Genomic DNA, 24182 nt, shown 5'->3' on the forward strand with positions numbered 1-24182 from the left:
AACATAAGAAAAAAAAAGATTGTCATGCTGCCTCCTTTTGAAGAGTATGTTGTAAAATTTTAAAGCTTGTGGCCAGAACTGGCTCTGCAAAGTTCATCAGGGACTCGTGGGAACGTCACGAGCTTGGGAACTTGCTGCGGGCTGAAGTTTGGTTTGTGGAAAGCGAAGCTTCCCTGAAACGGCAGTGTTGGTAGTCAAATTGTGGATCTGTTTCATATTTTCTAAGACTTGAAAGCCTGAGGCAAGAATTGCATGCGCACTTGTTTTTTTTTATATCTCAAACAATACGGGACCACTGCAGTGCACTTAACAAAAATTAGATTGTAGGCTAGCTCGTAAGCTTTTCTGAGATGTTTCCCGAGCTGTAATTGGTGCTTGAATGTTAATAATGTACATCCTCTAAGCATCTAAGCACAATCAACGAACTGCATTCCTCGTGCATGCTGTTATAGCATGTAGGGAAGAACCTATCTGCAAGCTTTACACGGTGAAAAAAAAAAGGGTGCTGTTGGGCAAACCATGGTTTTGCACCACAGTCATAGGCACCAATTCAGAACCTGTTCTCAGGAAATGGTTCGAATATTTTTAATTGAAATCTCGCGTGAGAGCAGAAATCTATTGGTCAAATTTTTGCAGACCAGAATGCATGAAATTCTATGTGCAGCTTATTCACATTACATTATATTCTGATTTACGCTAGTTCCTGTTACTGAAATTCAGTGAAATGTGTGTTGTGCGAATGCGGTGTGAACTTCATTGGATGGGTCGTTCCATTTGGGATGCCAGTGGATCACGTTTTTGCTATCACAGCTACCAGATTTCTTATAGTTGCGAAGCTGTAAGGTGTATGTAAAGTGTGCGACTGATTTCATTTCATTCGAAGGCTGCCGTGTGTATTTTCTAAAAAATTTGCAAATTGCCATCAAGGAGGTGTTTGCCGTGTGTCTCAGGTACTGGAGGTGAAACATTATTTGTTTTCCTTCGAGAGTTCAGAGTGTATTCTTGAAGAAAAAAAAAATGTGCAGATGAATGCTTGGAACTTTGCAGCAAAAAACAGTGATCCACAAATGCTCAACATTGTGAATTGGGAGCAGAGTTCTTGGAGGGCGTGGGGACCTCGGCACAGGGCCCTCGGTTGAGCAGCTGAACCCAATTGTGCATATATTATTGGAAAAAAAAAAGTTATTGTTCTGGCTTGTAAATAGCTACCTTGACTGCATGCAGAAAGTTGCTGCCCCACCAATCGTGACTCATTTGAATGCAACAAACTTGAAGCTGTTTTCAGTTTTTTTTTTCTTCATGACTTGGTAGTCCCTGTTTGAGAATTTCTTCTGTTCAGTTAAAATCGTTTGAGTGTGCGCGACAGTTCCTGTAGCAGCAATTGGTTCGACAAAAGGTTGTAGTCGGGCCTACTACAGCCGAACTTTCTACTATGGAATCAGTTCCCCCTTTTCTTCTCTGTCGGCAAGGCAGGGGAAATGAAATGTCTTTCCTCTTTTAAATGCTTAATTTTGTGTGTGTGTGTGTGTGTGTGTGTGTGTGTGTGTGTGTGTGTGTGTGTGTGTGTGTGTGTGTGTGTGTGTGTGTGTGTGTGTGTGTGTGTGTGTGTGTGTGTGTGTATATGTATATGTATATATACATATATATACATATGTACATATGTACATATACACACACATATATATATATATATATATATATATATATATATATATATATATACACAAAACATGCATACATATTTTGGGGAGAGCAAGTTAAGGGCGTAAGAACACTTTCAGCATTGAACACATGAACATGTTTTTCTTTTATGCATGCCTTTTATGAATAAGCTGTGTTGATGAATTCCTGTCTAGTAACCACAGCTTATGCAATGGGAGTGTTTTTTGCACCATTTTTTGCAGCCTTTATTTCTTGCCTTCATTTTAAAGAAGTGTTGTACTCTTTCCAGACCTGCATGTCTGCCTTAGTGTTTTTTTATTGTTTTGCTGTCTTTTACGAAAACTGTTCTGTGATACTTGGTTTTTACTTGTTTCACCATGCTGAAAACATTGCTCAAATGACGATGTTTTGACAGATGCTTGTGTGCCGAATATTTTGACACTGGTTTGACACATACTTTTAAGACGTATATATTTGGGATGCACATTAATATTGCAAACTGCCTTACCGTGTACATGGATTGGCAAGCATTGTATAAAGAAGGAAGGATATGAGTTGTAATGGTATTGCAGTGGTGCAGAACAGTGTTTTGGTAATATATGTTACCATGATATGCAGTGGTACCTGCAATGGTGGTACGCATAGCGGGCATACACATTCATTTGCCATCAGTGTACATAGTGTATAATGTTCTCTCCTAGGAGACACAGGTGTGATTTCGATAAGGCCACCCGAGTCAAAAATGACCAGTCGGAACTTCTAAAAACACAACTCAACCCAATTGGGGTTGGCTAGAAAAAGCATTGAAGGACTCTAATCAAGTAAAAACCAACTTAGTTTTCTAGCATACAGTGAATTGACTGCTGAGCAAGGATTTAAAGCCTCGGCTTTTACTGTGTTGGCGTTAGCATGTGTGTGTTTTTGTCTTGCTAGCGGGCATTTCACAGAAGCCTCCAAAGTTCTGATAATTCCTGTATGCATTCCACAAAATTCATTTTTCCGTCATGTGATTAGCTGGATGTCTGTTTTTTTTTTTTTTTTTGAGGTGCAAGCGACAATGTTCACAGCTTCACCAGTCTTGTCACACTCATGTTCCTGTGAGTTTTAGGCTCCTGTGCACTCGCATTGTTGCCCTTTTTGTGATGCATTGCCCTTTCCGTGATCACCCTCTTTATTTCATGCGATACTCACTGGTTCTTTTTGTTCGCACTTTAGCTGTTCTTACCTAGCATTTTTTCTACATTTTTAGGATTTCTTGTCAGCTCCAGTGGGTGTGGTTATCACTGACTTTGAAAAACCACTCTCACTGTTACTACCTTTCTGTTTTGTGACTTATTTCTATTGACCTGCGTGTGGGACCCGAGGTTGAATGATCTAAAAAATGAACAAAAAAGTTTCAAGCAAATGCCATGAACATAACAAGATGTTATGTTTGTGCAACTGTCACAAACATGGCAAACTGCTGTGTTCATGCTATGTTCATGACTGTGAAATGCCCCCGCCCCTCTCCCTCCTCACTCTTAGTAGCTACCCATGTGTTTTGCGCAAGTGATGTGCAGCAAAACACTGTAGCTGAAAGCGCCCAAGTGATTGCAGCACTAAAGAAGGGTCGCTTGAATGGGCATTATGGGGTCCAATGAGGCCTTTAGATAAAATTAGGCCCAAGGGTCGGATCGGTGCAAGAGGGCTCGTAATAAGATTTGCAGGCGTACATTGAGAAAAATGAAATGGCTCTTATCAGAGCAGCACTAGTGTTCTCACATGCTGGTACTAAAGCTGACACAACAGGCTATGGACCTCACATCACAAGTGCTCTCCAGATGGCAAACAAGCTATTTTTTAAGTTTCTATTTTTGTGTTTTCTTTTGCTTTGGGGAACTTACGGAATAAAGATGGCAAAATTTGTTTGAAATCGTTTCCTTCTTGTGGGCACCGCGGTTCTTTGCATCATCGTAGCAGCACTAAGGTCAAGGCCAGCAGCTGTTGAAAACATATTTAGTACTCGCATCGGGACGGGGCTGTTTTTTTAAGTCAGTTAAATTACAGATGCTACTCAGCTTTGGAATGAATTCTCAAGACTGTTAAAACTTGCCTTTCTCAGTGTGAAGAGGTTTTGTTGATAAAAAGGCAGTTGCACCATGTACAGTTATAAGTAGAAGTTTGATCTTTTGTTTGAACAAAAGAAAAGTGAGCTGAATTCTGTTTTAGAAAAAATTGAACCCACAAAGCTACGTTTTCAAAAAACAAACGGTACAATTTACCCCCTAGTTACACTATAACAGCATTCTGTGCAAACCTGGTAAGTTGAACTAGTGGGTGACACATGCAATGGAATAAATGGCAAAGCATGCACTTGTTTACAGGAAGTTCATCATGCTCAACCTTGTTTAAAGCTTCACAGTCTATGTGCATTTTAATCGCTCACTGTACGGGCCGGGCCTAGCAAAGCATTTTGACTGTAGTACTGCAGCAACATTTAGCTGTTGGCCGACAGTGAGATCAGTCACACCTGTGTGGTCATAAGGGTGTGAATTTAAAGTGAGCGAAGCCAAGCCAGTGAGTACACTTGAAACAGTGCATATCCAACAACTTTTTCTTGTGCGTTGATAAAGCACATTACCACTTCACTTAATGCCTTTTAATAAGTAGACGATTTAACAAAAGGCAATTTTTAGCGCAGCATTCATACCACTGTTGCCAGTGGATGAGAAAGAGATGCACGCCATTTAATGTTGTGCAGCATTTATGCAGTGGTCAATGGTTTTTGCCATAAAAATTTCACAACGCTGATCATATAATTTACATGGAGCATGAAAACAAGAAGTTTCTGAAAGGTGCGTGAAAGATAGAAACAAGTGTCAGTGCCAAACACTAACTCATTGTTGACCGAAAGCTTGCTAGAGCAAATATCAGTGCAAAGAATGTACCCTTGAAAGACCTGCACATACATATTTATTAGCTCATAGAGCTTGCAAAGGTGTAATGTTGTTCGCGCCAAGTTGTATATCCTATATGTTGGTACTTTTCAAGGTCGACACCAAAACAGCGGCTGTGAGAACAAAGTTGTACCACACAAGCTTCCACTATACATGTAGAAAAGCCCGAGCTCTGCCCTGCCTTCCTTGGAACAACTGGAGACCTATAGTTCTGGTCTATAAAACATCTCCATCTTCTCATCTTGAACACATTCAGAAGAGTTACATCAGTCCTGCAAAATACCTAGCACACTCCAAATGCTTTATAATTCACTACACATACATCCCAGCGTGTCCTGTCTGCCTTTGCCATTTGAATTTCCCGCCTTTTCTCATGCTTCACAGTAGGCGCATTGCACTGGACAGAAACAAATGCAAAATGAATGTGACTTGTGCAGCACACGAAGGTTGGTTCCAAAAGGCCTTGTCTCCATGTTGTGCAAGACTCTCCATTCTCACAGGTGGGAGACATCACAGGTGCTAATGTTAGCTCCCCCCAGAATTGAATCCCTGTTGCAACACTGAGGGGCTGAGGTTCATGCTATTTCGAAGCACAAGGAAAAGACATAAAAGAAAATAAATAAGGTGCTCCAAAAAGGGTTCTTGCCTTCTGATGGAACCCAACCTATTTTAAAGATCTTGCACATTCTTTTTGCATCTTACAGACAAAAATGAATACATTACGATGTTGTTTTGCAAACATCGAAATCAAATGCATCAACGAAAGCCAGTTACACAATTATCTAGCCTCACTTCTTTTCTGTACGCCTTTCATGAAAGTGCTCAGAACATTGCCACTTGCTCCGCTACCAAAATGAGATGATGCAATCTATTTTTGATGTGACATAATCACAGTATTCTGATTCATAACAGCTGCGAGCACCTTCAATGGGAACCAGCTCCCCCTGGCATATCCACAATATGAATGTTTGGGCCTCTGTTATTGTCATCCGCAGTCAGAGTAAAGAAAGACTAGGAAAATATGCATGACAGGACACAGTGTCGCCCTCACATGAGCAAAAGCTGAACATATTACAAGAGACACCTGTTAACACCACCATAAATAGCATAAGTTTTTCACAGTTAACAACACAGATCTCACACTATCACAGCTGCATGTATGCTAAAGACAGCTAGGGGAGACTAACTAGAAGGAATCATTGGTCATGTGGGAAATGCCTGCAGCCAAATGCTAACTACATAATCACCATCTTGAACCAGCATTACATCGCTCGGAATGTTGGACCTATGGGAAAATATCTGGAAAGCAGTTTTGCAGAAGAGGTAGTATATGCTAACATGACCATTCAACAGTAGGCACTTGCACAAAACCAGTTTAGGCTGCCTTAAAATAGTGCGCTACCAATCAAGTTAGCTAATAGGCCAGGTCAAAGCAGAAATGAAACCAAATGAACACCATACAGTGGCTCTATAATAATTAAAACACTTGAACACAAACAAAAATGCAGTAGACTCCCTTTAAAACAAATGTAGCAGGACCTTAGAAACCTCTCCAGGTTAACAAACGTATTCAAAGCATAAGGATGCATGCAGACATAAATGAGGAGACTGCAGAGAAACCGGACAAATCCTTCAGTCAAGCATTGAGATGCTATTGTAGATTTTAGTCTTTTCTGCAATAGTCACTTATCTGCCCCATAATGATGCATGTTGCCAAATTTTGCTAAAGAATTCTCACAAGGCTCATGAGTTTGAAAAAACTGCCATGATGCTTAAAAGGCGTATGTGCCCAATTTCATTTCATATTTGTGTACAAGCTTTGAGTGGTTCGTGCTAGCCAGACATTTCTTTCGCATTGTGCTCCTGGTAAAACTAAATGATGGTACCCAATTTGTTCAGCTTATCGCAGAGTTAAGCTTAATATGGCTACATAAATCTCAATGAGTGCACAATGGTTAAAGTTATGCTTTTGTCAAGTTTCAGTGCCTGATTTTTTAATACAAACTCTACACTTTACAACGGAGGTAACATTATGAAAATCATATTCCAGTCAACCTCTGTCTACAACTATTACAAAAGAAGGTACCATAATTAAAAGAATTTCAGGATGATAACATATGCGTTAACAGGTGGTTTCTGCAAAACTGCTTCCTTAACAGTAGAGAGTACACACTTCCGGACAAACCTCAAAGTGGTGCATCAGCTCTTATTCCTGGCTTTATTCCCTACACATCACAGACCAAAAGGCAGCGCACTCTTTCTGGAATCTGATATTCCACCAGCCCGTCAGAAAGCCCGAGAGAGGCGCAGTGCAGCACATCCACATGCATGGACACGCCACACAAGACACAGTTCTCTCCTTCCCCAGGGTTCGCCCTCTTCATTCGTCGTCGCTGCTACTGCTTGAGGATTCCTTGCGCCGACGCGGCTGGAACACCTTGTGCACCTGCCTGTAGTTCTTGTAGAGGATGAACGGGACGCCGTAGCCGACCGCGAAAGAGAAGAAGAAGTACTGCACCAAGGCACCGGCGTAGATGAACGCCTCTCGCTTGGGCAGCGGGCAGCTCAGGAGCACGCGGCCAACGCAGATGCCGCCCAGTCCGGCGAGCAGCTTGGCCCAGACGGGCGCCCTCCGCGCGCCTTCGAGTACCTGGTCCGACTTGGGTCGCGACCGCGCGACGCCGAGCCCGAAGGGCGCGGCTATGCAGCGCATCAAGCTATACAGTGCCGTGGTGCTGATGTTCACGTACCGCGGATCGTCGCACGCCTGGAGCGCCAAGCGGACCGTCTCTTGCGGATCGAGTCCCAACGCCGTGAGGCCGACGAAGATGGTCGCGCAGGTCATGGTGATGACGCCTGTCAGGGTGCAGTACTCGGGCATGCGCCAGTCGTCGACTTTGAAGCGATCCAGGACGTAGCCCGTGGCGATGCCGATGGCGAAACCCAGCAACACCTGGTGCGGGAAGTGAGCCCCGATGAAGACTCGCGACGCGCCGACTGCGCTCAAGTAGCCCAGGTAGGCCGTCCACGCGAACGCCTTGAGCAGGCGGCGCCGGCGCAGCCGCGCCTTGTCGGCCAAGCGCAGAGCGTAGCATATAACCACGTACAGGACGGCCGTGGTAACCATGACGTGTCCCGATGGCGAACCGGGCCCCGTCTCGCACGTCTGCGGGGTCTGCGCGAGCTGGACGCCGATCTCGGACTTGATCTTGACGTACCAGAAGGGACGGTGCTCGTTGAGCACCCACTTGAGGGCCATGTTGAGGAACTCGGAGCACGAGGCCGCGATGAGGACGCGGACGCCGAGCGAGTTGTCGAGCGTGAAGGCGACCGGGTAGAACCACAGCAAGTTTCGCGGCGGATCGGCCGCGAACGACACCCACGAAAAAAAGCGGTCGTAACCGTCGAAGTTCTCTTGCAGGTGCTTCGCCATGTGGGCGCCCGCGGTGTACACGGGATCCATGGTGCTGCGGCGCGGCGATCAATTCGGATCAGGGCGTACTTTTCGAGGGATCGTTCGAATCGCCAGCGTACGACCGGCTGGGCAGACGACGTTTTGCCAGCCCCCCGGCGTACGTCCGCCGCGGTCCGATTCGTGGCAAACGGCGGCAGCACCGGCGCGCTTATGTCACTACCAATCGGGCTGATCGACACGTGAACAGCACCAGGGCCAGAACCCGTTTCTTGTGTTTGTGCGTGCTTTGTCTCGTTTTGGGGGCTTGTTGCTATGGGAACAGACTCGGGTGCTTGGATGGAGCAAGCGCTCAAGTTCCTACGCGGCAGTATATTTCGTCATCCGTGGAGACGCCCTCACACAGTCGCTCCTCTTTTCTCATTGCGCTCTTTAGGTTTTTTTTTTCGGAGCCTGGTTGCTACCTGCTGCTCAATTCTGATTCATGCAGGCAAAAAAAAAAAAAAAAACATCCGATAGAGCTACGGATGGTGTGTCGACACCACGAATCCGGAGGATAGTGTGTCAGGACGTTTTTTAGGGAGCAAACAATTTGCCAACACACGGATGGCCCATGCTGCCACAAGTTAGCCCATCACTATTCTTTCAATTCCTGCATCACGCATTTTGTATTGCATTGGCACAGCATAGAGGGGTCCTTTACTTGTGCATAAGGCTTCTTATGTAGTAACATCAAGCTGCTATTCCTGCCTAGTAGCCTCTCCCATCAGGCTTCACCTCAGATGAGGGCAGAATTGAGTTTTCTTCAGCTAACAACGGTAAACCTGTGTTCATGGCTCCCATTTCAGCGTTCAACGGGCACCTCGGCTGTCATAGGCAACTGCAATGTAATCCAAAAATGACAGACAAATAACTGCAGTTTTGCTTTTTTTTATTTCACAGTAGTGCCGAAGAATTCTATGTACAACACATGACGAAACAAAGAAATGGCAACAAAATGTGAAAACAAAATTCTGATGAACTTTTTGAGGCCAGCTCAGTCCCCACCAACAGAAAAACAATCAGTCACTGTCGCTGTCATTCCTCTTGCGTGACTCCATCTGGCCAACATGGATGGTGAACTTGTACTCCTGGTCGCACCCCATATAGGAGTCACTCATGTAGTACAGCGTGTATGTGTGGTCTCCCGGTGCAGGGGCAACAAAGTCGAGCTTCACCTTGGCCTTCTGTTGCAAGCTCAGCCTCTTGATAGATATGAGCGAGTTGCTTTTGGACTCGCCGATGACCACCCACCAGCCTTCTTCCCTCTTCTGTGGAAAGAGCGGGGCAATGACTGGTCCAACGACTTCATCTTCTCTCTCCAGTTGGACCACCACATTGACGGCAGAGCCGCACCGAATGTGGTCCTTGCCCTGGATCTCATACGTGAGCTCAATGTTAGGGTACCTGTTGCAGAACTTAGCCACATCTGCCATCTGGCTGTCAGTCAGCTGGAGTAGCTTGTTGCGGTCCTCATCTTCAAGCTCCATGATGTCAAAAACGGTCTCAACACCATGCTCCTGGCACCGTTTGACAACATCTGCTGTGAAGTGAGGCAACTGCTTGAGGTATGAGTCCTTGTTCCACAGCGCCTGCGTAACCATCTGTGCCAACTCCATGGCAGCCAGGGCAGGAGTCAGCCATCCATTGGAGCTCAACACATCAACACAGGCTTGAATCAGCCGGATTGCCTTGCCAAGGATGTCTTCTGTGTCGGACTGTAGTTCGGCCGACAGCTGCATTCGCGACAAGTGGGCCTGCAGGAGCAAGTTGGTCTTGACATGAGGGTCGCTGAACTTGGGGTTGGTCAGCTTGTGGGGCAGTCGGTTGTACAGCTGCCTCAAAATGTTGTCTTCATGATGCCTGATGGGAATGTTCTCGTACTCTGCAGCAGAGCTAATGATCTCTAGAAGACCTCGAATCTTGGTTTTAGAGTTCAGCGACATGCTGAACAGCTCAATGGTTGTGTAGTTGATGTAGTAGTAGGCAGCAATCATGCCTAAGTTGAGTGGTGCAACATCCATCTCATCTTCAATGCTGATGCACTTGCTTTGTTCGAGATCGTTCAGTGTGTTTTCAACAAGGTCCGACAAGTGATCTGACAGGTGGCGGTGAGTGACCCCCTGGAGGTTGTAGTAGTTGGGGTTCTGTGTCATCCTCCTGTAGAGGAATGTCCATGTCAGGTAGTCCACGGCATCCTGCTTGTTCTCAATAGTTTTGGTGACAATCTCTGCATTGAAGTGGTCATGCAGGCAGTGATCTAGATGGCTCTCCACTGGAAGTGGCTCGTACAGGAACTTCTTGAAGAAGTCCTTCTTTGAAGACTGGCACAACAGAAGGCACTTTCCATCCTCGTCAACGAGAGGCCGGTTTGCCCTCCCAACCATCTGCAGGACATCCGTCACAGGGTAGTCTTCATAAGCGTGGATTTTGCCATTGTAGAACTGAGTGTCCATGATGATGACGAGGTGAGCTGCCAAAGACAAAGCCCAGCACAGGCTTCGAGAGACGACCACAACTTGGATGGCGCCACTGTCAAAGAGCTGCTCCACCAACCGCTGATCAGCTGGGCTCAGACCCTCGTGGAGATAAGCCACACCATTGCTCAGAGTTTCCTTCAGTGTCTTGTCTGTGATCTTGTCCAAGAACGGCTTGAGATCGTCTTCTGTGCAGTGGAGGAACTTTGAGGCCTGACCTTCAGAAGCAGAGTAGGTGAGGATGTCAATAGCTGTAAGGCGTGTTTGCTTCCGTGATGGCACAAAGACGATGACAGGCTTCCGTGGAGAATGCCTCATGATGCCCTGGTAGACAGGCTTGCTCATGGACAGGAGGCGTGAGGCATTGTGGGTGATGTTGAAGCCCTGGATGTGCAGCTCCAGCAGGACGGGCCTCACATTTGGGTGGAAGTTGAAGGTCGAGTTGACGTTGGCACCAAGCCACTGCCCAATGTCCCGAGCATTTGCCAAGGAGGAGCTGAGAGCTAGGATTCGAATCTGGCGTTCGATCTGAGAGGAGATGTAGCGCATCCGCGAGCAGATGACCTCAAGAACGGGACCATCCTCCCCACCAACCAGATGCAGCTCGTCCACAATGAACAGGTTGATGTTCTGGACATTCTTGCGTTGCTTCCACCGCCGTGACAGAACGTCCCACTTCTCTGGTGTGCCAATGATGATGTTGCCCTTGGCAAGCAGCTTCAGGTCTGTGCCAGTCTCGCCCGTGAGAATCACAACCTGAAAAATCATACGCAGATACGTTTATCTAATGTTACATTATGCACAAAAATGGAATTAGTCTGAGTGACAATGAAAGGAAGCAATGTGCACTTACAACCATAGTTCAACCACAAATCAAAACAGTAATGCGATATCCGTCTATATACTCTCCATGTTCTTATTTGGGCCAGCCATACTGTAGGCAAGGACATACCACGGCACCATGTCTGCAGCGCGAGCGTGATGCTGGAAAGGGGATCGAGTGTGTCACTCTCCTGCTTTGCAATGCATCCCTGGCTGTTTTGGTTTCATGTTTATAGCTTTATGATACCATTTACACTCCACCTGAGGCCAATCGGTTTCAGTTTGTGCTGGCGGATGCAGCACCATTCGACTGTTTACTTTACCGGTTACACAGTACGAGCGTAGGGTAGCAGGGGCGAAACCAGCTCTTAGAGAGCAATCCTTAAATATCTAAACTGTGGAGGTGTACTTAGCCAGCTTTTTCGGCGTCAGCTGTTACTGATTAAACAGTTTAATGTCAACTGCCACGTATGAAATCTTGCTACCTGAAATGCTTGCTGCGTAAACAACGGTGTATACTCGTTTTTTTTTTTTTCCGCATTCTCGGCGTAAATAACCATGCTTCTAGGAGCTTCCAACATTTCGGGTCAAAATCAAAGCTTGCACCAAGCACCGTCATGTACATCACGCATTCAGGCACTAATAAACCACTGTGGCAGAGGTATAAATAACTTGCTGCTGTCACCCCGACAACACATGATCAAAACATGCAACACAAGAACTTTCTGACAGAGAATTATGTGACCTGTCTTTTAAAACGCAGAAATTCTTCCCAGCGCCCTACGCTCCCACAGCGAGAGGAGTCGCATGACACCACCTGCAGTTCAAGATTGACACTAGCGCCCAATAGCATTCCTTGGTATGCGAATCTCATGTAGCCTACATTAAATGTGTTTTGTTTTTCTAAATCACTGACTGGTTCTTTGTTATCACTTAAAACTTTAGCCATGCATTTTCTAAGCACAGTAATTGCAGCAATTACCTCACCCTCACACAATGCTTCAGTGTTGCACCTATCATGAACCTAAGGAACATAGGCTGCACAAGATGCATTGATGAAAGCAAATTATTCAGTACTTGCAAAGCTTCAGCACATAATGCATCAAAATAGCCACGATTTAACCTTAGCTACCTGGAATTAAGAGTAATTTCTTCCAAATAAAGGACGCTAATATCCGTTTCATACGTAGCAGGCAATGCAGTAGAGGCTGCAGAAATAGTGCGTCCGCAAACCCATATTTTTCCGCCACCTATCATTCGTCCTTCTCGAAAACTCTGCGAGTGTTTGAATGAAAACAAACAGCGATATAAAACGAAATGGTAGCACTGACAATTATGGTCGAAGCTGTGAGGCGGTGAGGACTTGAACCCTTCGGCTGTAATTTTCACTAAGTGTGAACTACTTTTTAGGCGCAGATGGACTAACAGCGATTTGCCCCACCTGCCGCGTATCAGACCGCCAAAGTCATTCTTAGTTCTCGAAGTCTTGACGAATTGGAGGACAAAAATGTGGCAAGAGGTAAAGCAAAGTCCAGGATATTGCCACTCACGGCACTTAAAATATGTCGCAACGGAATATGCTTGTGTTCACTTTGGTTCTAAGGGAACTACTTTTTGGGCGCATACTTTGCACGTGTGGACAGGCGTGCCAGCTTTGGCAGCGTTGCCTGCTATGCATGAAACGGACTACCGGTTCACTCAAAACTAAGTGACTAACAGCATACGAATCTTTGCAAAAATCCTGAAAGGAATGTGAAGTTGATAAATTGTTTAACAAAAACTTCCCACAAACCAGCAAGTAATGTTAACAGTTCATGATGCCAAGGCACCGCAATTGTGGTTTGCAAGAGGAAGGCTTATCATTTTAATTTTAGTCGCACAATGACCCTATTCAGATGGCCACAAAAGAGGGACTTCTTAAAAAACCACACTTCACCTTGAGCAAGCTTCACTGTTCTCGAGCAGAAGTAGATAGCTACGGGGTTGCGGTATATGCTATTTTAACATTTGTGCTGTTTGTTTCTGCTTCTAGTCTAGCCAAATAAATAATTTCACCGTAACAAGACCAAGTGACATTAAGCGAGCAGTGCTTTACCTTTCTGTTTAACTGCAGGCCAAACTTCTGCGTCCAGTCAGCATATATAATCTCGGCAAGGGCTTCCTTTGGCGTTACGTACACACATCTGCCCTCCGGAACTTGGGAGAAGAGGCGCAAGATAGCGAACTCTGCACAGATGGTCTTCCCACTGCCCGTAGGAGCACCAACGAAGACGTTGTCATCACTGCTGTAGATAGCGTTGAAGACCTGAGTCTGAATCGGGTTGAAAAAAGGAAACTTGTCCTTGTACAGAGCCTCAAATGTCGGGTTACGCAGGGCAGACACAGGCAGCGGCTGCAGATCCAGCAGCTCTGTGGGCGGAGGGTACTTCTCTGGCAGTATCAAGTGCCTGAATGACACAGGCAGCTGTGTCTCTGCATTGATCCAGCGGTCCGACACAATTCTTATGAAGTACTGCGGTGGCAGGGGCTCGAAGACGGGCACAAAGAACTTGATGAGGTGCTCATCCTGAGAGAACTTGCTCTTGAGTAGAAAGTATTCGTGGTGCAGGATCACCTCTGAGTCGACGTCCTCAACAAGGATCCAGAAAGCTTCTGACGTGCCGTGGATCTTCTCGTCCCACTGGAAGTCAGGCGTGATGGTCAGCTCCACACGGAGCATGGACCGTGTTATGGGCTGGATGTGGGCTGCCAGCTCCAGCTTGGGGAACTGGTGTACATACCGGTGCACAAGTTTGCCCAGCTTGGGCATGCGCAGCAGCTCGCCAATCTCACTTACGCCGAGGTCGTAGAGGCGCTCCCATGGGAAGTTTTTCTTCTCGACCTTCTTGACCACTTCATCGGGGACCTTGCGGAACTGGCGCAGCGGCGTCATGGACTGCCACATGCGCTTGTCGATCATCTTGCACAGTGCCAGCGCCTTGTCTGTGAGCTGCGCCCAGCCACGGTGCAGCACAATCTCGAAGATGGCGCGCATCAGACGGGCCGCGCTCTGGGTCACGTAGACCATGTCGGCCATGAGAGCAAGACCCTCCAGCTTCAGCTGGGAGATGTAGGCCTGCAGCAGGACGTTCACCTTGGCCGTTGGCTCCTCCATGCTCTCTTTGATGGGGATTGGGACGCGCTCCATCAGCTTCTGGAGCTCGAGCTTCTCTTCCTCACGGATGGTGATGTTCCGGAACTCGCCGGAGAGCGAGAAGACCTTGAACAGCTCGATCTCACTCAGAGTCGGCTTCAGCAGCTGGTTGTAGGTGGCCATGGTCTCGTAGGTGCAGTAATAGTAGCTGGCGATTCGGCCAAGCTCAGTCACTTGCAAGTTCCCGGACTTCTTGTCGAAGCGGAGCAGGTTACTCTTCTCCAGCTGTGCCGCAGCAGTGAAAATCAGGTCGGCCCGCCTCTGTTCTAGCAAAGGGTCAGTTTTGAGCTCGTCATGTGAGATGCCATACAGTGTAGGTGCTCGAAGCATGCGAATGTAAAGGTATGTGTACCCCAGCCAGGTGCAGGCATCCTTCACGTTTTGGATGTTGCCGAGGACAATTTCTGCGTTCAGCACGTCAGGTAGTTTGCTGATCAGCTGGCTTTCGATGGGCAGCTGCTGGTTCAGAAGCGACAGGTAGTACTGCAGCTCGCTGTGGTTTGTGATGAGGATGCCTTCACCCTTGGTGTCGTACTGGGGTCTTCCTGCTCGTCCCAGCATCTGAAGGACGTCCAGGGCTCCCAGCTCCACCCAGCGACCCTTCTCAGGGTTGTATATCTGGGTTCCCTTGATGACGACAGTGTGAGCTGGAAGGTTGACACCCCAGGCCAGGGTAGCTGTTGACACAAGCACCTGAATGTGGCGATCAGCAAACAAGTCCTCCACCAGGGTACGGTCCACACGACTCATGCCAGCATGATGGATGCCAAAACCATAAGGCAACAGGTCCTTCAGTTCAAGGTTCTTCACCTGTTCTGCTTCAGACCTGAGCACTTCTGTTGAGGCCGACCCTTCTCGAAGAAAGTGTCCCAAAGTGTCCTTTTCAAGACACATGTCCCGAACGGCCCTGGCTGTCTTCCCAGTTTCTTTTCGCGAGTGGACAAAGATGAGAACTTGGTTTTTGCCAGCGTTGTCGATGACTTTTTCGTAGAGAATTTCGTTCATGAGCTGGAAGCGCTTGATAGCCTTCTTCTCAGTGATTCCAATGTACTGCTGCTCAAGCGGCACAGGCCGGAAGCTGTTGTCGAAGAAAAAGAGCCCCTTGGCTGTGTTTACCCTAAGGAATGTGGCCACGTCTTCGTAATTAGGAAGGGTGGCACTGAGACCAATCAGCCGGACATCCTCCTGAGTCATTTCAATGTTGCGGATGGTCCTAGCCACAAGGGCCTCCAAAACTGGGCCCCGTTCGTCGTGGAGCAGATGGATCTCGTCGAAGATCATGAGGCGCACCAGCTGTGTGTAGGTACGTTCGCCCCCCTTCCTTGTGATGATGTCCCACTTCTCTGGTGTGCACACAATCACCTGAGTGGCATTGATCTGCTCTCTCGTCAGCTGATGGTCACCCGTCAGCTCCGAGACGGTGATGTTGTACGAGTTGAGCCGCTTACTGAAGTTGCCAACCATTTCCTGGACAAGGGAACGCATCGGGGCGACGTAGATGATCTTGAACTCATCCCCGTTGATGGAACCGTCTGGGTTAATGTGCTTGCCAATCTCCCGCATCATGCAGAGGAGAGCAACATTTGTCTTGCCAGCACCCGTCGGGGCACACAACAGGAGGTTCTCGTCCGACTCAAGCGCGGCCTTGTGCAGCCGGCTCTGGATCCGGTTGAGGCTGCGGAATCCCTCGAAGGCTGGCTGCGCATACTTGGGCAGCTTGTCTATCGAGACAAGAGACTCGCTGGAGTCAAATGGCTTCGGCTTGAGGGCAGGCACGTGGATCTCTTCGTAGCCCTTGCGCTGTTTGCGGAACGAACCGTCAGGCAGCTGACAGCGCTTGTTGGCCATGAAGTGGCTGCCGTGCTGGAACGACAAGTCCTCCAGGTCCAGCATCTTGCACTGGGACATCTGCAGCGCACCGTCTTCGTCCACGTCCATGGGCTCCAACTCGGCATTGACTCGTTCCCGCCGAACTTGCGCCCGCCGCTCGCGCTCCTCTTGCACCATGTCGTCCTTGTCCGTGTTCTCCAGTTGCCGCAGGATCCGCTCCAGCTCTGGATCCGCCTGCATCTTGTCACGCAACTTGGAGCGCTCGGTGGCGCTCTGTGATGAAGCTAGCAGTGTGCAGTAGAGAATCATTTGCCGGTGCTGCCGCAAAACCTTGATGAAGTCGAACTGGTTGAAGCCGAGAAGCAGCACCAGCTGGTTCTCAACGTCGCGGTCATCGACGGCTGTCTTGAGGATGTCCAGGACCTCGCCAGCCTTGGTCTGTGCCACGACGGGGTCATCGTAAAACTTGCTGAGCTTGCGCTGTTGTGAGAGAAAGTAGGAATAAGTGATTTTAGCATATGAAATTGGCTGTACAAGAAGTCAGTGACACACACATACATGGTGACAAATGTGCAGTTACGCAGAATACTCTCCAGGCAAGCATTGTATATCTATTGATACAGACACCTGCGGCACTTTTATTTACTGCCAGTAACTGCGCACTAGTTTCCTTATGCACTGCTGAGATCAGTGAAAAAACACTTCTAGAAACCAGCCTATGCAAACAGATGTGTTTGAACCTATTTCAAAATACAAGAAAAAAGAATGCATCTCGCTCATTCAGTAATAATGGCCAATAACCAATAGTTGGAGTTTTCAATTTCATTTTTTTTTACAATTCCGCCCTTTTTTGCTGCTTATTTCAGAATGCAGCTTTCACTTTTTTCTGGCGAATATTTTGCTGGTCAGTTACTGTTTTTTCTGTATGCAATAAGATGTCTTAATTATGTACGGTCAGAAGTCAAGAGCTTATCTTGGTCTTTCTGTAAGCATGACAAGGCTATTTATCAGCAATTAGCGTATACACTTGTAAGTTAATTTTTGGTAAATAGACTGCTGTTCTTTTAGAACAAAGTGCTACCGTTAAAAAAAATAGGTAACAGAAGTGAAATGAGGAGCTGTCAAACACAAGAGTATGTTTGCTTCTAAAGAGATGCACTTGGCCTAGCTTAAGCACAAGCACAGATCTCTTTTAGGAAGGTTCGTTTGTAAAATAGAACTTGACTGGCAGTACCCAGACGACACATGTATCTAAGGGCTGAACTAAGTAGGCTGCCTAATCTCTTAACAGCTGCTCAGTTGAATGTTACTGTGCTACACTTTAGCCACCACACCGTGCTTTTAGAAATGTTCTATGGTTTGAGTTGACACTTCCTGAAAGGGTTCCTACAGTGCAAAATGCAGTTTTCATTCATAAGGCTAGTTCAATTTGTCCGCACTTGCTGCACCAGTCCAAGGAATGCACAACTTTTGCATTTGTTTTGCCAGTGTAGCGGGTGCGCGCTGAACTTCTGTACTAGTTTTGCAAATAGCGCCTGCCTAGCGCAGCACGAGTTTTTGGCAGGCCTGCATGCTTCGAACTAGAAGTGCAGCTGTAGTGCAGTAAGGTGGCGGCACCCGTGTGTATGTATGTATGTGTACGGAGGGATGCACATATCAAAGATTGTTGAGCAGGTAGTGTTCAACGACATCTACCGTGCATCACCACCTAAAAATCAATGAGTTAGATCACAGATACGATGAAAGCACATCCTCACACCCCTAACGGAACAGCAGCAGCTCTACATGTCCAACACCGCTTTTTTTTTTTACGTGAAAGCATTAGCTTGACAAACTGATAGAAAACTGGTTCAAGCTAACTTGGGGGCACTCTCCAGCCCTTTCTGCAACAAAGAAACCTGACAGATGGACAACTGCTGACCTCTTTTCTGCTCCTTGCCTTCACCTTACCAGTAACGCGTCCCCCATAACAGTGAACCTGTGTTTTCAAGCTGTGCAACGCAAGACGTGACACGACGCAGCACTTCACAGCTAACGGACACAATGGCAGCCGACCGACAGCGCAATCAGCCCGTGACATCTAATGGGTAATTAATTAGGATGCGTGCTGGACCACGGCAACACCGACCTGCAGCCAGTAGGCGTCGATTTCACGAGGGTGCAGGCTACCTCCCTTGGATCCCTTGCGGCCCCCTTCACGGCCCGCTATCAGGTTGGTCGCCTGCAGAGTGGTGTCCAGGTGGGCCTCCTCGCCCTCGGCCTCGTCGTTGGAGTCGTCCTCGCGTACCTCGCCCACAATCTCGTCGTCCTCTTCGTCCGACTCCTCGAACTGGACGTTCACGCCGTACGTCTCGTCAATGTTCTCCTCCACGACGGGCTGCTTCTCGTCGACGCCGTAATCGGTGATCTTCTTGCACAGGTTCACCAGCAGCGCGAAACGCTCTTCGGCGACGGGCCCCAGCAGCGCCTCCGTCTCCTTGCGTCGCTCGCCCTCCTTGATGCGGTCGCTCTTGAGCACGGCGAGGATCTCGTCGGCTGCACCGCACAGGATGTCGCGCGGTTGGTCGCCCAATGCTTCCTGGATGAAACTGAGTAGCACCTCGTACGTCTGCTTGGTCTCGGTCGTCTTGGGTCGGTAGAGGATTCCCACCACGTCTTCGACTCCCTCCGAGAGCAGCGACTGGCCTTTAAGCTTGGCGGCGTCGTACCTGCCTTCGTCGGTCGCCTTTTTCTGTTGCTTCTTGGACTTGCGTTCATCCTTGCTGGGTTTCGTGCGCTGGTAGCGATCTCCCATGCGAGAACCCTCGAGTTTACCCACGAGGGAAACGACTTCGCCGGTCGCTTCATCGCGAGGCCTTCGCTCGATGAGCCGAGTGTCGGCCTGAAGAACGAGGTTGGAGTTTGCTTTGTATTCGTACTGCAGCGAACGTGCGGCGACGTCCGCCATGTTTGTTGCCTAGTCCATACGACGATTTTCCAACGTTGATATCGAAACCGCGGCTCGGCTGTCTCCGCTGGCGGCAGCGCTGTAGCTGCGGGGCTGCTGCGTGACAACAACAAGAGTCGCGCTTTAAATATTTGATAAAAAAAACTTTTATCAGCTATAAAATTATTTATTTTTAATTTTAAGTAATGTAATATTAAAATCGCAATTTTTAAAGGCTACAAGCGCATTTCAAGACCCCACGTGGAGTCGTGTAGCGTCCCTTTTTAACCCGCATAATGGCGGCCGGCAGCATGGAGGCCGCGACAGCATCCCTCGTTTTTCAATATTTGAGTGGTGTTGACAAGGCTCTCGCGAACCAGTTTCAGAAGAAGAGAACCGCCAAGCCTTTGCCGAAAGGCGTCCCACAACTGGACCAGGTGGTAAGCTCCTACTTCGAAGGAAAACCCCAGCAACGCAAGCTGCTCCAGGCGCCATGTGCTGCGGCCGGCGCTGCGTCAAAGCCGAAGCACGACATGTCTGACTCCGACGACTCTTCTAGCGAAGAAGAGGCCAAACCAGTCAAGTCCACACCCAAGGTAAACGCCGCTAAGCAGAACGCACAGCCGGGCAAGGCCACCTCTGCCCAAAAGTCCAAACCCGCTGGGACCGAGGACTCTGACTCAGATTCCGATTCGTCGGAGGCACCGAAGGGCAAGACGGCGCCCTCTGCCACTCCGAAGCCGGCGACTGCTCAGGCTAAAGCCTCGGTCAAGCGAGCTAAGCCCGAAACGGACTCATCAGACAGCTCGGACTCTGACGCGGCTCCGCCTAGCAAGAAGCCCGCCGTCCCGACACCCGTGCTCAAAGCAGCGCCCAAGAAGCAAGCCGGAAAGGCGGCGACCAACAAAGGTGACGACAGTTCGAGCAGCTCTTCGGACGACGACGATCCCAGAAACAAGGCCGCGCTGAACAAGCCCGCCGCGTCGGCGCCGCAGGCCAAGCAGGCGGCGCCGAAGAAACCGGCTCAAAAGAAACGGCAGAAAGAAAGCTCCTCCGATTCATCAGATTCCGACGACGAAGATGAGGCGCCCAAACCACCGTCCGCTAAAAAGCAGGTGACCGCAAAGCAGACACCACAACAACCCGCCAAGAAAGGTGTCAGTAAGCAGTCTTCGAGTTCTGACAGCTCAGAAGAGGAGCCTGCGCCGCAAAAGAAGCCAGTAACCGCCAAGGGTGCGGCGGCTACACCTGCGACCAAGCCTTCCACACCCAAGCTGACACCGGCTAAACTGCAAAAGGATGACGAGAGCAGCTCTTCGGAGAGTGAAGACGAGCCACCCAAGAAGGTTGCCAAACCAGCTGCCGCTGGCAAAAAGGTACCGCTGAAGGTGTCTATTGGCCCTCCAAAGAAGACTGCTCCAGCCAAGAAAGAAGAGTCAAGTGGCAGCTCTTCTTCGGAGGATGAACCTGCTTTGGCAAAGGCTGCAGCCGCCAAGAAGCAGACCCCAGCCAAGCCAGCTGCTCCAAAGCAGACCCCTGCAAAAGACAGCTCCAGCTCTTCTGAAAGTGAATCTGATGATAAGCCGGCTACAAAGGCGGCACCTCCCAAGGGCAAGGCACCCGTGAAAAAGCCAGCACAAGCCAAGCAGGAGAGTTCAGATTCTGAGAGCGACTCCGAGGAAGAAGCCAAGCCAGCACCTCCTAAAGCGGTTGCCAAAGCAGTGCCAGCCAAGAAGCCAGCACCAAAGAAACAGAGCTCGTCAGACTCCGACAGTGACTCGGAAGAAGAGGCAAAGCCAGTGCCTCCCAAAGCGCCTGCAAAAACAGCGCCAGCTAAAAAGCCAGCACAAGCCAAGGGGAGCTCGTCAAGCTCTGATAGTGACTCTGAAGAAGACGCTAAGCCGGCACCCCCAAAACCTCCAGCAGCCAAGCCAAGCCTGGCTAAAAAGCAGGCTCCTGCAAAGAAGCAGCAGGAGTCGTCTTCCGATAGTAGTGACGAGGAGGAAGCACCGAAGCGGGCGCCAACAAAAAGTCCTGCTGCAACGCCAAAGCAGCCCGTAGGAGGGTCTGCCAAAAAACCGGCCAAGAAGGAGTCTTCAAGCAGCTCCGACAGCAGCGACGAAGACGACAGTGCAAAAAAGAAAGTAACCAAGCCCCCTCCTTCAAAGCCTCCTGGAAAAGGAACTCCAGTTGCCGCTAAGCCTCAGCAGGATGACTCCTCTTCAGACTCCGATGACGACGACAACAGATGGCCACAAAGCAAGCCAGCTACAACACCTAAGGCGACTCCCACGTCACAGAAGAAGCCTCAGCAGGAGGACTCCTCTTCAGATTCTGATGACGATAACAACAGATGGCCACAAAGCAAGCCAGCCTCAACGCCCAAGGGGACTCCTGCGTCACAGAAGAAACCTCAGCAGAACCAGGAATCCTCATCTTCAGAAGAGAGTGAAGACGAGGCGCCTGCAAAACTGAAGCAGCAGCCGAAGGCACAGCAAAAGAGGCCTCCTGCCAAGAAGGAATCGTCATCTTCATCTGAGGACAGTGACGACAAACAACAGCCCATTCCCAGCAAAGGAGGCAAGCCAGCAAAAATGCAAACCTCGACGCCAAAATTGGCAACAAACAACGCTGGAGATTCAAGTGAAGAAGAGAGTGAAGAGGAAGAGGAGTCGAGCAAGAAAGGCAAGCTAAAAAATAAGGGAGGCATGCAGAATGCTTCGATGCTCAACGGCACTGGGGAACCTGGTTCCGCTGGCAAAGGGAGGAAGAACTCTCCATTCAGAAGGGTGAAGCCAGAGCAGGTCCACATCGATCCCAAGCTGCGCGACAACTCGTTTGAAGCGAAGGCGGGTGCGCGGGGGTCGTGGGGTGAGAAGGCTCACAGTGTACTGAAAAATGTTAAGGGCAGGGACTTCAGGCACGAGAAGACCAAGAAGAAGCGGGGAACCTATTCGGGCGGAAGCATCGACACGGGCGTCAACTCTATTCGCTTTGACGATTGAAAGGCCTGCGTGCCTTCTCAGCGGTTGTACAGGGCAAGTTGTTTGTCGCATGATTTTAATTGTAACCACGAGTTGCTGCATTCTTCATGTTTGTGCACTGCTTGTGGTTGATCGGTACACCTGGAAGATAGGCGCTATACCGGGGAATAGGCTGTCCTTTGTTCCGAAAACCATTTCCATGGGGACATATAAGCATCAGATGGAATGCCATTAAAAGCATTGTTTCAGACAATACTAAGGCTTCTTGTAATCATTTTCTGTTGCGAGAACTTTTGCGACATTTTTGTTGTCGACTGTGCTGTGCCTAGTAGTCATTTTGTTACACTTGATACGAGGTGCAGCAGTAAGCAGTTCGTCCTCGCAAGGTAGTTTTCCTCACATTTAGCATTTGCTGTCCACCATCAATTTCGCAAATGATGAGCATGCGCCGCCGCGGTGGCTCAGTGGTTATGGTGCTTGGCTGCTAACCCAAAACACATGGGCTTAATCCCGGCCACGGCAGTTGAATTTCAATGGAGGCGAAATGCTACAGGCCTGGGTTCTGTATGATGTTTGTGCACGTTAAACAGCCCCAAGTGGTCGAAGTTATTCGAAGCCATGCACTACGGTTTCTCTCATAGCCTGCATCTCTTTGGGACGTCCAACCCATTAAACATACTTGTAGCTGGCTTCTCTCGATGCCAAATTGGAGCATTTCATAGGTTAAACTGCCCATTTGACTAGGGTGTTTAGGCCTGATGCTTATCACTGTGTTTATTTCTTATAAAAATGGCAGCAAGAGCCTGTCAACCAGGTACGACCACTGGCTCTTTTTGATTGCTGCCACTTCAGCATTTGTAGATTTAATTGATAAGGCCACAATGCTGGTTCCATCCCTTGCAGTCTGAATTTGCTAAAGGTTGCCACCAACCTTGAACAGTTTGAAGAAAAAGTTCTGCTCTAGATTGATGAAAGGAGAAGGTTCAAGAAAAATTTCATGTTTTTCCTTTTTCGATATGTCTAGCACTGTAGACGTGCTACATTGCTGTGTCATCTAACCTATTTGCTGCTGTTGATGTCTTAAATGTGCTCTAAACTGAGCCCTTAGCAAGCCACTTATCAGGAGAATGGAAGTTAGGCATTCTAGAAATGGCTGAACTAACGCAAGTAGTTGCGTACCAGTGCAAAAGACAAGACACACACGAGGACTGCTTTGTGTGTGTCCACGTCTCTTTGTGCTGGTAAATTGGATCCTGCTGATTGCATATTTTATCATCAGCCTGACTATGCCTACTGCTGGACAAAGGGCTCTCCCATACCTCTGATTAACCCTGTCCTGTGCCAGCCACGGCCACTTTATCCCCACAGTCTTGATCTCTTGATTTTGTCATTTGGTGATTTTTGGCTGTGTGTGCAGACAGCCTTCTCATAATGCATTTTACAATACCAGACATTCAGAGACCCAGTGCCTGTCAAGCAGTTTCTATTTGAACAAATACAGTAAAAATTGGAGAGTATGTTGTTTTTTTTTTAAGCTACAAAGAATGTTCACTTTTATTGGCCAGCTGGTTGGTTGCTCCCATGTGACGGCACTGTCATGGCAGGCACCATATTGAAGTTTTTACTAATAGCTACATCTATGGATTGAGTATCTGGGTTTCAGCTACAAAACCTGAAGCTGTTCTTTAAAACAAAATAGGGTAAATGCTGTTGGCCCTTTATCTTGCAATATTTAGGGTGCCTTGCTGCACTGATAAATACCACTTGGCACGTAAAACATTTCATCACATGAGAAATTTCTGCACTTTTGCTACTGAACAATGTACAGCATCAAACAGTTAATGCACAGGTAGTAAAGAGAATGCATTGTGGCTATGAGTCAGACTTTTCTTTTTTTTTTA

General features: G+C 48.2%; 3 protein-coding genes across 3 annotated transcripts; 1 reads left to right on the forward strand and 2 right to left on the reverse strand.

Annotated features, from left to right (window-relative positions):
* Positions 1-4387: 4387 nt before the first annotated feature.
* On the reverse strand, positions 4388-8231 carry LOC144133452 (glucose-6-phosphatase 3-like). The gene has a single exon (XM_077666550.1). The coding sequence runs from the start codon at positions 8059-8061 to the stop codon at positions 6979-6981; it is 1083 nt and encodes a 360-aa protein (XP_077522676.1). The 5' UTR covers positions 8062-8231; the 3' UTR covers positions 4388-6978.
* Positions 8232-8924: 693 nt separating this feature from the next.
* Brr2 (U5 small nuclear ribonucleoprotein l(3)72Ab) lies at positions 8925-19318 on the reverse strand. The gene is made up of 3 exons (XM_077666551.1): positions 18500-19318; positions 13444-16851; positions 8925-11282 (listed from the first exon to the last, which is right to left on the reverse strand). The coding sequence occupies exons 1-3, from the start codon at positions 19316-19318 to the stop codon at positions 9072-9074; spliced, it is 6438 nt and encodes a 2145-aa protein (XP_077522677.1). The 3' UTR covers positions 8925-9071.
* Positions 18593-22536, forward strand: LOC144133454 (uncharacterized). Its single transcript, XM_077666552.1, has one exon. It carries the CDS (start codon positions 19594-19596, stop codon positions 22300-22302), a length of 2709 nt encoding a protein of 902 aa, XP_077522678.1. The 5' UTR covers positions 18593-19593; the 3' UTR covers positions 22303-22536.
* The last annotated feature ends 1646 nt before the right edge of the window (positions 22537-24182 follow it).

Source organism: Amblyomma americanum, chromosome 5 (assembly GCF_052857255.1).
Source record: "Amblyomma americanum isolate KBUSLIRL-KWMA chromosome 5, ASM5285725v1, whole genome shotgun sequence".
Classification (NCBI taxonomy): Eukaryota; Metazoa; Arthropoda; class Arachnida; order Ixodida; family Ixodidae; genus Amblyomma; species Amblyomma americanum.

Coding starts and splice junctions, on each gene's coding strand:
- LOC144133452 (XM_077666550.1), bottom strand. CDS start 8,061: ATGGATCCCGTGTACACCGCGGGCGCCCACATGGCGAAGCACCTGCAA.
- Brr2 (XM_077666551.1), bottom strand. CDS start 19,318: ATGGCGGACGTCGCCGCACGTTCGCTGCAGTACGAATACAAAGCAAAC. Junction 16,852..18,499: donor TCGACGCCTACTGGCTGCAG/GTCGGTGTTGCC, acceptor CTCTCACAACAG/CGCAAGCTCAGCAAGTTTTA. Junction 11,283..13,443: donor GCCTGCAGTTAAACAGAAAG/GTAAAGCACTGC, acceptor ATGATTTTTCAG/GTTGTGATTCTCACGGGCGA.
- LOC144133454 (XM_077666552.1), top strand. CDS start 19,594: ATGGCGGCCGGCAGCATGGAGGCCGCGACAGCATCCCTCGTTTTTCAA.